At 36.1% G+C, this 16114-nt stretch overlaps 2 protein-coding genes across 2 annotated transcripts; both read left to right on the plus strand.

The window, feature by feature from the left end:
* The first annotated feature begins 1011 nt into the window (after positions 1-1011).
* LOC131429528 (zinc finger protein 33B-like) lies at positions 1012-2553 on the plus strand. Its single transcript, XM_058593706.1, has 3 exons — positions 1012-1265; positions 1382-2097; positions 2161-2553. The coding sequence occupies exons 1-3, from the start codon at positions 1116-1118 to the stop codon at positions 2447-2449; spliced, it is 1155 nt and encodes a 384-aa protein (XP_058449689.1). The 5' UTR covers positions 1012-1115; the 3' UTR covers positions 2450-2553.
* Positions 2554-8374: 5821 nt separating this feature from the next.
* LOC131431822 (beta-catenin-like protein 1) lies at positions 8375-10436 on the plus strand. Its single transcript, XM_058597719.1, has 4 exons — positions 8375-8540; positions 8598-9476; positions 9539-10045; positions 10112-10436. The coding sequence occupies exons 1-4, from the start codon at positions 8511-8513 to the stop codon at positions 10388-10390; spliced, it is 1695 nt and encodes a 564-aa protein (XP_058453702.1). The 5' UTR covers positions 8375-8510; the 3' UTR covers positions 10391-10436.
* Positions 10437-16114: the final 5678 nt, after the last annotated feature.

Raw genomic sequence — 16114 nt, forward strand, 5'->3', positions numbered from 1 at the left:
TGTTCGTTCAATTTGGTGGAACGGTTTGTTGTTGTTTTTTCTCTGGTAAAAATAGTCTGAAAATTAAGTGTTACCTTTACATAGAAAGAAAATTTGTTGTTATTCTACGTGAAGTAGAAGTATTGTGCAGGTATGTATTGTTAGTTTAAGCAAATAAGTGGAAAAAACTTCAGAAATTCTGCAGTAAAACTTGTCCAACGGGGCTCCAACTCCTCATGTTAAAAAAGGCTCAACAATGGACCTCTATCTGCCGGGTTTGTTGAACGAAAAAAATGGCATTCGGTTCAACGGACTGTTTCAAAATCGGCAAACGAAGGTGCCGTGTTGGCCTCCCGTTGAACGATTAGCGGACCTTACACGATCATTAAAAGTGTCATTACTAAAAAGTAATGGCACTTTTAATGATCGTGTAAGGTCTACGAGTTCAGTAATGACACGAGTAATGATGGAATTCCGGATTTTCCATCATTACCAACATTATTTCTTCTTCTTATTTTTTTGTGGAAGTGCTGAATATCTTTAGAACTATACGCGAAAAAATGACAAAGTGTAGATTTAAATTGTTAATATTTCATTAACCTTAACGTTTTAATGGCAAATCAAATTTATTTTCATCTAAACGAAAATAAAAATATTGCTATTGCTTTTGCTGGAGTAGTTACAAATACTCATCATTAATAATGAACGTGTAATGCTAAAAAGTAATGATGTACAGTAATGCAGTAATGACGAGCATTTGAGCAGAAGTGTCATTACTTAGTAATGACACTTTTAATGATCGTGTAAGGGCCGCTATTGATTGGACTTTCATTGGACCAATGATCCAACGCATTGGACCAATGAAGGACCTCCGTTGAACGTTTTTTTCTAAGAGGGTGGGTTAAACTAATTTCGTTAAGTTTCTCACTGAACTTTTTAACGAAGCTGAGTGAAATTCACAAAAAATAGCAATTATTTTTGGTTGAGCGTGTGAGTATATTCTGTGACAACGCTTTATTATTATTTATTATAGGACCGATGTGTACTTATTACATGTTTCAATTTTGGTACAAATCGTCAATAATTGCAGGAATAACAATCTGATATTTATTTCTACGTTTATTGGAGAAGCCAGTATGCCGCTAAATGTAGATAATTATATGCTCTGTTGTAGAGTGTGCATGGATACCGATAAAAGTGAATTATTTCTAAGTTTATATGAAACTCAACCTCCGGGGTTGGATGTGAATTTGCAAACTGCATTTCAAAAAACTACCGGGATAGAGGTAATTTTTATGTTTTCATTGATAATTCTAATGCTTCTGATCTGAGTGCTATTTCATTGAAGTATGCACGATCGCAGAAATACCAAATAACACATTGTTTTTTACTTTATTTACAGTGTCCCGAGGATGAATACATGCCTTCTAAAATATGCCAAAGTTGCCAATTACGGTTACAGGATGCTTATAACTTTATTTTAGAAAGTTGTAATAATAACTTACTGTTGCTAGCTCTCAAAGAAAACGCACTGAGTAGAGAGCATCCTGAAGAGCACAGCTCAGATTTGCATATTATATACCAGAACGAGCAGCAACTGAAAGAATCTGATAGAAATCATGAAAATAATAACCAGGAAATCCTACAGATTGAGTGCATCGACGATACTAATACTCATAATTCGTCGGGTGTAAGCAAGTACTTAGTTATAGATTCGAATGTAAAACCGACGGATTCTCAAAGCGTAATTGGTGATGAGGTTCCTTCATCTGGTTCTGAAGAAGACCAGACGGAGGATGAAACCGATGCGGTGGAGTTTATTCTGAAAATTTTTCAAAAACCGAATCCTGCTCCAAAAAGACATAGGCCGCAGCAAACAGCGCGAAGGCATAAGTGTGAGGTATGCAACAAGACGTTCCAGCGAAAGTCCAACTTGGTCGATCATCTTAGGTTGCATGCTAACGTTAAGCTCTTTTCGTGCACTTATTGCGATGCGGCTTTCGTACAAGCTGGTAATCTCAAAAGTCACATTCGGAAACATACGCTAGAGAAACCATACGAGTGTGATGTTTGTGGTAAATGCTACAGTCAATCCAGTGCACTCAAGACACACATAAGGTAATATTCGAAAGTTACTCTAGTGTTGCGTTGACAAATCGACATTTTTCTTTCTTTACATAGATCCCACACCAACACACGCAATTACATTTGTGATGTGTGCCAAAAAGGATTTACCAACAGCTCCGATTTGGGTAAGCATAAAGTAACGCATACGGATTTGCGTTTCTTCCGGTGTGTACAATGCCACGAGCGATATTTCACCCAAAAGATCCACCTGAAAAAACACATTAGCTCGTACCACGGAACTGAGGATCAAGAAGAGCTGCTGCGTAGAGGCATTTTAAAGGAAGGTGTCCGCATCGGTAGAACGAATACAGCTAGGAGTATCGACCTATCTAGTGATGAATAACTAGAACTACGTTTGTTTGTTGCATGCCTTTTACTGGTTCATATTATTTAATGCATCCACAATGATGAAGCAAATAGTTTATATACTAAATTTAATTTTGAATGTAAAGCAAATATATTAATATTTTTAAAACGCCTGTTTTATATGTTACAACATAGTTAACAGTTTCGGATCATTTATCAATATCTCACCTCGGCGATAAACCAAACCGTTGAAACCGAGGATAACTGAACGTTCATCCATTCATTCGTTTTTCAATAGATATAAACTGGGCATAGTTATATTCCAATATTATTCGAAAATTTGTGGTTAGGCTTTCAAAATATGTGAAAAGGTAAGCGTAAATTATAAAATCAATCTGGTAATTCACGGAAGAAAAAGCAAACCAAGAGTAACTGCAAAGACATCATATTAACAAGATATCCAGATCTCACATTTTCCGAACAAATCATTGGCAAAATCCTGTTTTGTGAGCATGGCGTCCTCAGGAGAGTCCGCATCGAATCTCGTACATAGAAATAGGAGAGATAAATGTGAAATTCGTGCGCGCCAAAATAGCAGCACTGCGCACCCATACAATTCACATGTTGAATTTGAAGCCGTGCGATGGCGTTGCTGATTTCGCTCCAAGCTGACAGGGTTTGGTAATTGTCATTTGCAGCAGTCTCCTTTGTTTTGGGACGATCGAATAAATTTTTCTACTTTGATTATATAGAATTTTTTTCTTAGTGACCATTGACCTCGATTGGCGGTCAGAAAAATTGTCTGGCTCTATGTACGAGAACTGCCACTTGAGCCAATTTGTTTTGTGCCACTTGAGCCAATTTGTTCTGTTAAAAGATTAACCCATGTAGGGTTTATTTTATCGATCATACTCTATTGCTATTTCATTTAGTTGTCTATAGAAAAACATTCATGTACTCATTTAGGGGTTAGCCAAATTTTGTGCTAGGGCACATAACCGTTTTCATTATTTTTACGTTTCGTCTTTGACTCATCAGTGCAGAGCAGTTCAAATTGAACTGCTTAGTGCTAAACTCGGCAGTTCAATTTGAACCGCTAAGCAGACGTAAAGTTTCTGCTACTTACAGAACACTTTTTGTTTTGCAACGAAGTGCAATGTCTTTTCTGACGTGCCGAACGAAAACGTGTTTTCGACTATTTCTGGCCGATGCAGGTATGGTCATTTAGGGGTTAGCCAAATTTTGTGCTAGAGCACATAACCGTTTTCATTATTTTTACGTTTCGTCTTTGACTCATCAATGCAGAGCAGTTCAAATTGAACTGCTTAGTGCTAAACTCGGCAGTTCAATATTGAACCGCTAAGCAGATGTAAAGTTTCTGCTACTTACAGAACACTTTTTGTTTTGCAACGAAGTGCAATGTCTTTTCTGACGTGCCGAACGAAAACGTGTTTTCGACTATTTCTGGCCGATGCAGGTATGGTCATTTAGGGGTTAGCCAAATTTTGTGCTAGGGCACATAACCGTTTTCATTATTTTTACGTTTCGTCTTTGACTCATCAGTGCAGAGCAGTTCAAATTGAACTGCTTAGTGCTAAACTCGGCAGTTCAATTTGAACCGCTAAGCAGACGTAAAGTTTCTGCTACTTACAGAACACTTTTTGTTTTGCAACGAAGTGCAATGTCTTTTCTGACGTGCCGAACGAAAACGTGTTTTCGACTATTTCTGGCCGATGCAGGTATGGTCATTTAGGGGTGATTCATGTACTGTTTTTAAGGTAGCGCTTCGCCGTGGTCACGGGAGTTCGCTGCCTATCCCGGGGTTTCACGCACTTTACCCAAAATTGTGAGAAATCGGTGAAGAAAACAGAAATTCCAAGAACATACGATTCTAGATAATTAATTTATCTATCGATTCGTATATAAATTGTGCCTGATAAACGTTTTTATCGAAAGATTTCGTGCGAGTTTTTAAAAATTAAATGAGTTTTTCCTTATTCTTTCGCACGCACACAATGTCAACGCATGCATTGGGGTGTGTAAAATGCCACATGCGGTAGACGCTAACAACATTCCTTTTGTTTTCGTTGTCCGCTCTCTCTGCGTAAACGTTGAATATAGATGAGTAGAAAATGTAAGTAAGTGTTACTACTTTGTAAAATAATTTCTATTCATGTTTCAGTAGAACCAGAAATCAGTAATGATTTTCATCGCTACTAGCTTTGACGCTTTGTTGAAAACGTAGCACATCCCTACATATGCGAGTTGTTTATAGCGAGAAAAGGAAAAAACAAAACAAAATGTTTAACAAAACTCGCACGAAATCTCGCGAAAGAAAAGCTTTCTAGCTGGTATTTTTCGCCAAATGCATAGTAAGATCATTTACCTACAATCGTATGTTTTTGATTTTCCGTTAATCGGGCTAGTATTGGAGAAATTTGCAATTTTGCGTGAAATTTCGGCGACAAAGCAAGAGGAAGCAGTGAGTTGTCTCGCTTCGACCTGACCACGGCGAAGCGCTACCTTAAGGGTGGCTTCTACCCTGTGGAGTTTTTATTTCTCGTGATTTTTTTAATATATGCAAATACCTTTAGTCCAGGACTCAAAGAGTCGAATTTCGATGACCCATTTCGTATGGAGAGCAAATCATGTCCCGAGATCACCGTTCCACAAAAATGTTATCGTTGTTTGTAGTAGATATGTGAATATTTTATTGGTTCTAAAAAGTTCTAAAAAGATTGAATTTGTGAAATTTATCCGATGTATACAATTGTTGATTACTTTTTACCATTATTTATTTATCTACACCAGAACCTAAGGAACTGAATTCAAAAACTAAATTAGGAAACTGTGGGAGGTTTAGAATTCTGTTGCAAAATTTAGATTCGCAATCCAGAATCAAGAATTCTGGAACTGAATTCATTTTCAGTTCCAGAACTGAATTTTGAACTTGAATGTCTGAATTAAAGAACTGAACTCGGCTTCAAAATCTAACTCCAGAATCCAAGTTCCGAATTTAGTTCCAGGATACAGGGTCTGAATTCTGACCCTGAATTCTGAAACAAAATTTTGGAATTAATTTCTGAAACTGAACTCATGGATTGATTTCTGGAGCAGAAGTCAGTTCCAAAATTCAGGTTCGGATCCAAAATTTACTTCCAGAATCTTGATCTAAAATTCATATCTTGAATTTTGGAATCGAATTAATAACATGAATTTAGGAACTAAATTCCCCCAAGTAACCATATGCATTATATCACTGCACATTTACAACTCTATTTTTACATTATTAATGTATAATTACATTAATCCTACACACTTTAAAGCAATGTGCATTAAATTTGCACTCAAAATGTAACTGAGCATTATTTTACAACAACCTTCCATTAACCTTGCATTATATAACATTCAGTGCTATATTTTGGAGCAACGAAACTTTAATAATAACTATAAGAGTAATAATCCTATAAGAGTCTAATAATCGCAATTTTCAACTTTATAATAGCATTGTAAAAACACGTGTAACTCCGTTGAATTTAATCAAATTTTACGCGAATTTTTGAAGCTGAATTAATGTAAAGTTATAATGCGTCGTGGTTACTTGGGGCAGTTTCAAAATCTATTCAAAATACTTATTCCAAATATCTTGTTCCAGAATCCAGAATTAGAATTTAGTTCCAGTGTCTTAATTTCTGAAAATGTATTCTGAAATTCTGAAATTGAATTCTTATATTATTAATATTAAACTAGAAATTAGGTTCGGAATTCTGGTGGACAAGAATCCAGGTTCTGAATTCAGTTCCAGATTCCAATCCAAAATTCAGCTCCCGAATGCAGATCCAGTATTCAGAAGCTGAATGCGATTACTGATTATCTGTTGCTGCTGTTTGAGAAGGTTACTGTTTGACACGACGTCCGAAAGTGAATGAGAGCGCAACCTGAGATTTTGAGGCTTTGCACCACGCCGAAGGTCTTTTGTTGGTGCTATTTGTGTAAGTTCCTCACCGTCGTGGTCCAGTTCAACGGACAAGAAAAAAGATCGATTTTCGGGCCTACCTTAAAATCATCGGCCGAGTGCGAAAAAGGCAAGCAAACGTGATGAGTTATTCTCATTGTCTCCAAAAGTTTGAGAAAATTCTTAGTTTTTATGATTATCACACAGTGTTGAAAATTTAATCATAAATTGCTGATCATGTTTCTGATAGCACGGAGAAAGAATTATGTTGTGGCAGTTTCTACAATTCATGATTAATGTGGGGGAGGTGATATCACAAATCCGATAGCAATCCGAAACGTTTATTGATGGAAAGCTTCAACTGTAAAACAGTTAAATTTATTCAGTAAATCGAATTCAATTAGCAGTAGATAACCTACAATTTGTTGGTGAGCACACCCACTCAAATACAATGCAGGGATTTATCACGTCGTTCAATGTCCGCGAATCTGTATGGTTATAAAAGCGAACCATGTGGGTTAACCTCAACTAAGTTTTGATAAATTACTTACATCTCAAATAACTAGTAAGACTCAAGAAATTTTCAGAACTGTTTTAGCTACTCTTAACGCGAATCTAAATTTATATAAGAAAACGAGGGAAATTTTTGCACATAACTTTGAGCATTATTAACCCTCAGGGTACGGACTATAAAAAAGTTACGTTCAGTACGGACAGGGTTAGCCTAACCCGGCGACTTTGATTGGGTGTATATCGAGCTGTACTTTGTCAATTTGAATAATTTTTTTTTATTTTGTGTGAAATTGTCTCAAAAATATAATAGAGTTGTCAGATTAATCATTTAACTGATTGAAAAAAAATTATAATGAAAAATGTGAACGACTTCTCTTCGTATGGCGCTTCTTTCAAATTTCGCTCGGGTTACGGTAACCCAGTCCGTACCCTGAGGGTTAATTTTGTATCTTATAACACATCCACGTTGCTCACTTCTCTAACTTTTTCTGTTTTCGCGCTTGACAGTAGTCCGCCAGTGCAGTAGATACCTGTCATTTCGATTTCCCGAGTTGCTGTGCGTTAGTGGTGGTGCTGTTACGAGGGGCTTCACCGTCACAATTAATTTCGATCTATTCTTTTGCAGGGCGAATTTTTGGAAAGGCGAGAAAACTAAGTGCTCTTTAGTTTCTATCTCATGCCTCCCCGTGATTATTTGATGATATTTGGTTTTAAATTTTTCAAATAGCTTTTAAAGATAATAAATTTAAGTTAATATCACTATGTTACAAAAATTAGTTATTATTTCGTCTCTAATGTCACGAAATAGAAACAGACACGGATGCTGGTGTTTCGTTATGATTTTTGCAGCTTTTTGCCTCGGGCGCAACGTATTTATGGGGATGGCAAACTCTTTCTTTTATTGTTCGTCCAAGTCATCTTTTCGGAGATGGATTTCAGCTTTTATTTTTGCTTACTGAACCAACGATGGGCGCGGCAAATCTTATTTCGCCCCGGCATCAAATTTCCTCGGCACGCCACTGCATCAAGCGAAATCGACATTGGAAGTACGGCAACAGAGGTATTTTGGCCCACTTTAGAATTTATTTTATTTTGGCCCACTTTGTAAAAATATCCACCAAATGTTGTGATATCTTTGAAAAACCCTTCCGCAATAGGTCATTTAATGTGATTGGCTTCAAATTGATGCAGCATGGGTTACTTAACATCGGTAAAATCCATAAAGTTTGTTAGGTGGGCCAAAAGTGGCCAAAATATCTCTGTTATCCGGTTTTTGGTTTGATAAGATGTGTTTTGCTTCTGAATCGTCCTACGTGTGTTTAACACTAGAAGCAAACTAAAAAAATACATTCTTAGTTCGTCCTTATGTCTGTAAGTCATAATCCTTACGATTGAAAGCCATAATTTGTTCTTATGATTTCGGATGGTCGTTTCGTCTGAGTGTATCCATTCCAGTCAATTTATTTTGGGTGATTTTTATACAACTCTTGTTAATCACAAGTAAGCGTGTCAAGTATTGCTGTGAAATCGAAATCTCCGGTTTAATTATAATTTTCGGATCTAGCAATAATTTAGTAGGTATTTTACTCTTGCTTGGTTCTGAAATTTGTTTCATAAAAACATTCCGAGCATGGATGTGGGAGAACTTTTGTCGTTCAAGGTTTGTTTACCTCTGTATTCTATTATAATTTGTTTACATATATTATTTATCATCTAGCCCGAACAAACGCCGAAACGAACTTCAGATTTCGATTCTGATGAAGACTCACCGGAAAGACGTCCGGTTGCAACAGCCGCTCCTCCGCCGAAAGTAAAACGCGAAGAACAAACCTCGAACGTAAGAGCCAAAGCGCAGGTTCCACAAAAGGAACCGCAGATTAGTGAACAAGAACGGTTGGACATACTAAAATTTGTCGAATCAGAAGAGCCTGAAGGCGAGGTTCTTGATGAAGCGGGATTGAAAAAGATATTATTGCTGTTTGAGAAACGTGTGCTTAAAAATCAAGAAATGAGAATTAAATTTCCGGAAAATCCAGAAAAGTTCATGGAGAGTGAAATCGAATTGAACGATGTAATACAAGAATTACGCTCGGTGGCAACCGTTCCGGATCTCTATCCTCTTCTAGTGGACCTTAGTGGGGTGTCTAGCTTACTGGAACTACTTTCCCATCAAAATACCGATATTAGCGTGGCTGTAGTTGATTTAATTCAAGAACTAACTGATGTAGATATTTTGCATGAGAGTATGGACGGTGCAGAAACACTAATTGAAGCACTTCGTAATCAGCAAGCTGCCGGGCTGTTAGTACAGAATCTAGAGAGACTGGATGAAACAGTTAAAGAAGAAGCTGACGGGGTTCATAATACACTGGCGATTTTTGAAAATTTGATGGAAATAAAGTCCGAAATCGCTAAAGAAATAGCCGAACAGGGTCTGTTCCTATGGATTTTTAAGCGATTGCGAGCAAAAATGCCGTTTGATACAAACAAACTATACTGTAGCGAAATCTTATCTATTTTATTGCAAGATACCCATGAAAATAGAAAACTTCTAGGGAATTTAGACGGTATAGACGTTCTATTGCAGCAACTTGCGGTATATGAAATGGAGCACACCTTAACAAAACTACTCATGTGTAATTTACTGTTAACTTTTAGGCTTACAAACGTCACGATCCTTCGTCCACCGAAGAACAAGAGTTTATGGAAAATCTTTTCAACAGTCTTTGTTCAGCTCTGATGGCCACCGAAAACCGAGAAAAGTTTCTCAAAGGCGAAGGATTGCAATTGATGAATTTGATGTTGCGCGAGAAAAAACTATCCAGAAATGGATCACTCAAAGTGCTTGATCATGCCATGTCTGGGCCAGACGGGCGTGACAACTGCAACAAATTTGTCGACATCTTGGGCTTACGAACTATATTTCCTCTTTTTATGAAAACTCCGAAGCGTAATAAAAAACGATTACTTAGTACAGACGAACACGAGGAGCACGTTGTGTCCATTGTGGCCAGTATGCTAAGAAATTGTAAGGGCGCACAAAGGCAACGTATGCTCACCAAATTTACCGAAAACGATTTTGAGAAGGTTGAAAGGTTGATGGAGCTACATTTCAAATATCTAGAAAAGGTTGAGCTTGTGGATCAGGAAATTGACCAACAAATTGTAAGAAACAGTTGGGTTGAAATGGTTCCTAACAAAGTATTGCAACGATTATTTCTTGTTTTGCAGACTGCCAGAGAGTTGGAGGAAGACGAAGATGTGATCTATATAAAACGACTGTCTGGGGGCTTATTCACGCTTCAACTTATCGATTACATTATCCTGGAGATTAGCTCTACCGACGTCGTTAAACAGCGCGTTTTGCAAATATTGAATTTGCGCAATGCCTCAATGAAGACCATCCGTCACGTTATGCGAGAGTATGCAGGCAATCTAGGGGATGCCGGTGATTCCGACTGGCGCGAACAGGAACAGGCACACATTATTCAGCTAGTGGACAGGTTCTAGTTAGGTAGGCTAAAATCTAAAATAAAAAATGTTATCCACCTTATAATATCAATGTGTTTTGTCTTTTCCGTTGAAAACGCCTAAGTATGTGCGCCTAGCATAAATTTGGGGATAAAAAACCAAACTTTTTTCCTCTTAAAATTAACATTTTCTATATTAAGCATATTTTAGGAACGATTTTTGATAAATCGAGTTGGCCTTCGAACCTGATCAATTCAATGATTTCTCGAGTACTAGCATGTTAGGGGTTGTACATCATTTATTTTGGATACTTTATATGTTATTTCCGGGCATGTGAGAAATGGTATTTAACCAAGTATAATGCTCCGTTCTAAATAAACGTTAGTTTTCGCACAATATATTAAGATCAACATTACCTCGGAGTAAGAACTTTTTCTTTTACCTCTACTATAATTTTTCAAATAAATTTACCCGTTTTTATACAAAATTGCTAAAAAGGTGAAGTAATTCAAAATTCAAATTACAACCAATATGACAGATTTACTGAAAGTATCGTCTCTAAACAAGCAACAGAGGCATTTATTTTTAGCGTCATTGTGCTAATTGCAGGAATTGAATTGATTTTCTTCATCTATGATTAAAAAAACAGGTCTTAAGATTCCATAAAAATTTCGTGTGTTTTAATTAGATCCGACTTCCGGTTTAGGAGATACAGATTGATTAATGTAGAAATGTCAATTTCACACAATTTTATCGAGTTTGCAGATTTTGATAGTCGATGACCAGATAAATTTATTAAACTATACCAGTATTTGGTTTTCGATCCCGGAAGGCAACGAAATATATTATTTGGAACAATTTCACAAAGATGGCCAAAATTTCGAATCAAATAGAAAGAATTACAATCCCATAGGTGGTCATTTCAAACGTTGGTTACTAAGACAATTCCATCAAAACTAAAAATACCGAAGAATATTCATGCAAAAAGCAGATGGGGATCGATAAAAAAGTATCATTTCCCTGCACGATGGATGGATGGACTCCATGAACCTGATATATGTTCAGTTGATAATTTTTTCATATTATTTCAATTAGTGTAAGCATTGTCTAAGATTTCCTGGAATTGCTTACTACAATTTGAAGTCTAATAAAATCCAAAATTTTCATATAATTTTCAAACCCATTGTGTTCTAATTCAAAGCAAATGATGTAGCAAGGTATCTGGAGTTGTTTATTTGATCACACGAAGGTCTCGGAATTAACTGGACCTTACAACACTGCCAACACATTGAACATTGAAATTACAATTAAAACGATTCAACAAACGGGAACCTTGTAATTTTTGCAAAAAAATAAAATAATGACTTTCCGTTATAGTCTATTCAACAAACTCACTCGCAAGATGAAGTAATGAATGAATTAATTTAGACATCATTACTGGGATAGAAATGGTACGAGATATTTTGAGGAAAAATAAATCGAAAATTATTGCAAAAAATAAAATAACGACTTTCCGTTATAGTCTATTCAACAAACCCAATCGCAAGATGGACAGATATCCCCACAACGACGGGCTACGTCTGCCAGAATTTTTAGACGACATTTGGTCAGAATTCGACCCAGAGTCTGATAACAATGCAACAATCGTTTCCGGCAGAGAATTTTACCTAGCGATTAACGGTTCTGTTTCTCCCGGATTCTTGCCACACAAGTCCGTTTTGAATCTGTGTTACATTTTAGGGCCTTTATTTTATTTTTTTCCATAAAAATGTATTTATGAAGAGAAATAATATAGCTTACTTAATACCAATAATATGTAATTTCTTATATCTCAAAATGCCCACATTTCAATCTCATTTACTTCGTCTCAAGATTCGTCTTTATTTTCGCATGTAGGCGAGAGTGTTCGGTTAGCGGCACTCTTTTTTTTGAAGCTCATAACTTCTGACTTAGTGCACATTATGCGGACATTTATACATCAATGGCAAGCTAAAGTCCATAGCTAACAACTGATTAGGAAAATTCATGCGATTGAAAAAAAATTAGTATCAATTTAGTAAAATGATGAATTTTGGCCATGTCTAAAAATGTGTTCAGTTACCGGCATCCCAAGAAATTTCGGAAAAATATAAGTAAAGAATGCAATTATTCAAAGAAAAACCGGATTCTTTATTCTTTTCGGAGTCGTTTTGTACAAAAGTCTGCATTGTCTGGTGACTTCGCCTTGGCTCTCTTGAACGATGATTTGAATGGTGGCGCCTTGGGTGTTGATTTGGCCGGTCTTCCACGTTTTTTTATTAGCCGCCCCAAGTAACATTTTTAATATTATTAAATACTTGTAGCTGTCTTCAATGCTACATAATAAATCTTGCAATAAAACTTTAAACTCCACGAAAGCCTACTGAAAACCTCTATAAGAGCATGTTCCTGCAAAGTGGACCATTCTTCATAAGGTTTATAAATCAAAATGAAGAATCAGCATAAACCTGCTTTAAAACTCCAAATTCAAGAAAATTTTGAAACCAGCTTTACGATCAACATTAAATTTCTTTGGATGGAATGAATTCCGCTATGAATAAACTGTCGTTTTGATGATATTTTTCTTGACTATGTGTGTCATGTCTACTTTGAATGCAATCAGTAAGAATTAATTACGAGTTTGAGACCTTTTCCGAACGTAAAAACTTCATGCGCTTTTATTTTTATCGTGAATGTAAGGATAAAAATAAGAATTATAACTAATCGCCTTGAAATAAATGCGGTTTTTGCGAAAGTCTCCATGATTTATGAAAATTATTTTTTGTGATTCATCGTCATTTTTGTATAAAACTATTCTGTGGCGATAAAACTTGTGCATACGATCTGTAAATGAATCATGAAAGTCCAACATATTTCCTCGTTTTTGCATTTCGAAGTTTATTTGATGTCAATAAATGCTACACACTTAAAACCATTTCTTGAGCTCGGCATAATAAAATGCCGAAACTGATCAGCAACACGTAAATTTGCTGATTGCTCAGTAATCAATACGCATGTTTCTGAGCTTCGTTAAATGCATTCACTGATATTTCGGTAAAATGCTCCACTTTGCCGAAATTTGGCATAATTGCTTGCTGAATTTATCAGTAAACAACAGATATGCCGACATCAGCAGAGACGTTTGCCGAGATTTCGGAATAGGCGCTAGCTGTTGCCGAGATCCAGCACGACAGCTGTCATTTATTGCCGCGTTACATTTTCGCTTCGCATTGTGCAATTATTTTCTAATGAAATTCTCGAGTGAAAAAATGGATAATCTTCGAAGAAGCGTGGAACCACTTGCAAGTAAAAATATTGAATAAATATAGTGACATGTTTCGCTTTATAAAAAGCGACTTTATCAGAGCACTCGCGATTATAAGGGAAAAACACCCAAGACGGGGCTCAAAGCGTCTTCGAGACAAAACTTTGGGGGATATGCGAAAAAATAACCCAATGCATGGAATAATTCAATAGATCAAAGTAAGTTTATTTTTTGAACAATACCGTATATGCATCATTAAATATTGAACATTTTTGTAAGCCAAAAATCAATATATATTTTTATTTTCATATTTCCAGCTCGACTCAAGGTGGCCGCCTCTGGAAACGCCGCTTTTTATTTATGCTACATGTTTTCTGGTAGGCTTTAAGCACTACTGGCAACAAATTTGTAAGCCTCCTTTAAGTGTTAATAAAATGAATTTTTTATCCTGAATGGCGTGTTTATAATGTTGAGAAAATACAAACAAAATTAATTGACTAGATTTTTAAATACTGATGATTCGGTAATTTATTTTTTTAATTTTTTCGTTTTATTGGATTGCCGAATATTCAGAGAACGTTTCACTGAGCAAACAGTAAATCTTATGCTGACGATTTCGGCAATATTTGACGTTTGTCAAATTTTAGGATGCCGAGACGCTCAGTACTTTTATTTTTGCCGAGATGATTGCTGATTACTCGGCTGTGCGAATCTCGGCATTTTTTTGCCGAGACTCAGCTAAAAAATTTAAGTGTGTACGGTATAGAGCATCATAATGGCGGCCATGAAATTTCTTTTAATGTAAATTACACCAGACCCTGTCAGCTTGAAGCGATCTCAATCTTCAGTTCAGCAACGCCATCGCACGGCGTCTCATTCAACATGTCATGTCAATTGTATGGGTGCGCAGCCCTGCTATTTTGGCGCGTACGAATTTGACATTTCTCTCCCCTACTTCTATGTATGAGATTCGATGCGGACTCACCTGAGGGCGACATGCTCGCAAAAAAGGATGTTGCCAATTATTTGTTCGGGAAATGTGAGAGCTGGATATCTTGTTAATATGATGTCTTTGATTACACTTAACCTAAGCAATATTAAGAGTGTTTGCATGGTTTTATTCTAGTGCAAATTGTTTTATTTTTATTTTATTTTTAGTGTAGGTAAAGGGTTTTATAGAAGCATTGAAAACTATGATATTACTGGTTAAAAGAGACACTTATTATAGTTGTCATAAAACAGGTAGTGATTGATAAATCAATTACAAAACTCCAATAAATTATAATCAAAACCATAAGGCATTCGAATTGTTACTTGGGCGGAGCATCTGCTGTATGAGCAGCTAGATGTTTGGCCAAAACTTAGGCTTACTTTGTCTCGACAGCAGCTTGCATATCACTGACAATTTTTCACGATTTGTCGAAAAAAATGCGGTGCCGTTAACCGAAATCGATAGACGTTTTGAAAATGATAAAACAAATTGGTTGCGAAAATTTTGATAGCATCCGGTAAAAAATCTTGAAATATATCGATTTCTCCTCATAAATGTTGTTCTTACTAAACAAAGGTAATTAAAATTATTTACTTTCAAAACACACACACTTGAAGCATAAATCAAATAAACATAGATTTCCCAGTGTAATAGTAATGTAGTTGAGCAACCCGTGACACTAAAAGTGCCGTCTGGTGGAGAATGGGTGCGTAAATGCTCCTAAAATGCATGGAAAAAGTTGCCTGCGCATTTAACACAACCACAGTAGCTAATGGAAAAAAGTACACCCGTTTCTCACTAGAGGTGCTGTTAGTGTCACCGTACTGTGGGAAATCTATGTTTATTTGATTTATGCTTGAAGGTAGCCTCAACTTCAGTGTTCAAATGGGCAACGTAGCCCAGTTCCTCTCATATGAAATGTATGTTATTCGAAAACCACTACCTTTTGAAGGATGACAGTCTTAATCACTTTTTATATTTTTCAGGTAAAATTTACGCAATCGACGTAATCATTTTTTCATCGTAATCAGCTTTAGGAACTGGGCTTTCGGATAAAATAATTGTACTATGTGATGATCCAGTAAAATTAATATTATATTTTTTCACGTTCAATAAAACTTAAATAAAGGAAAATAGGTACACCACTTTTAACGAAAGCCATAGTAAAAATCATGCGATAAGAAAACGAATGAATCCAAGCTTACATCCAGCATGTTACTAATATTTGCAAAATATTAGAAAATATTTTCAGTTCGATGAATCTTTATCAGTCTACATAACATTTAAACATACAGGCGAAAAATGGAAAATAAGTGTTGTTAACAACCAAGTCTAATCATGAAACAGCTACTTCGACGGAACATTCAAGTATTTACGTTCGTTTCATCGTAGTAAACTTGAAAGAAACTAGACCAAGAAGGTTTTACACTGAAACGATAAGGTTGATTTGATTGAGTTAGTGTTTCTGAGATATTTTCTGAATTCGACC

This window comes from Malaya genurostris, chromosome 2 (assembly GCF_030247185.1).
Source record: "Malaya genurostris strain Urasoe2022 chromosome 2, Malgen_1.1, whole genome shotgun sequence".
NCBI classification, from domain to species: domain Eukaryota; kingdom Metazoa; phylum Arthropoda; class Insecta; order Diptera; family Culicidae; genus Malaya; species Malaya genurostris.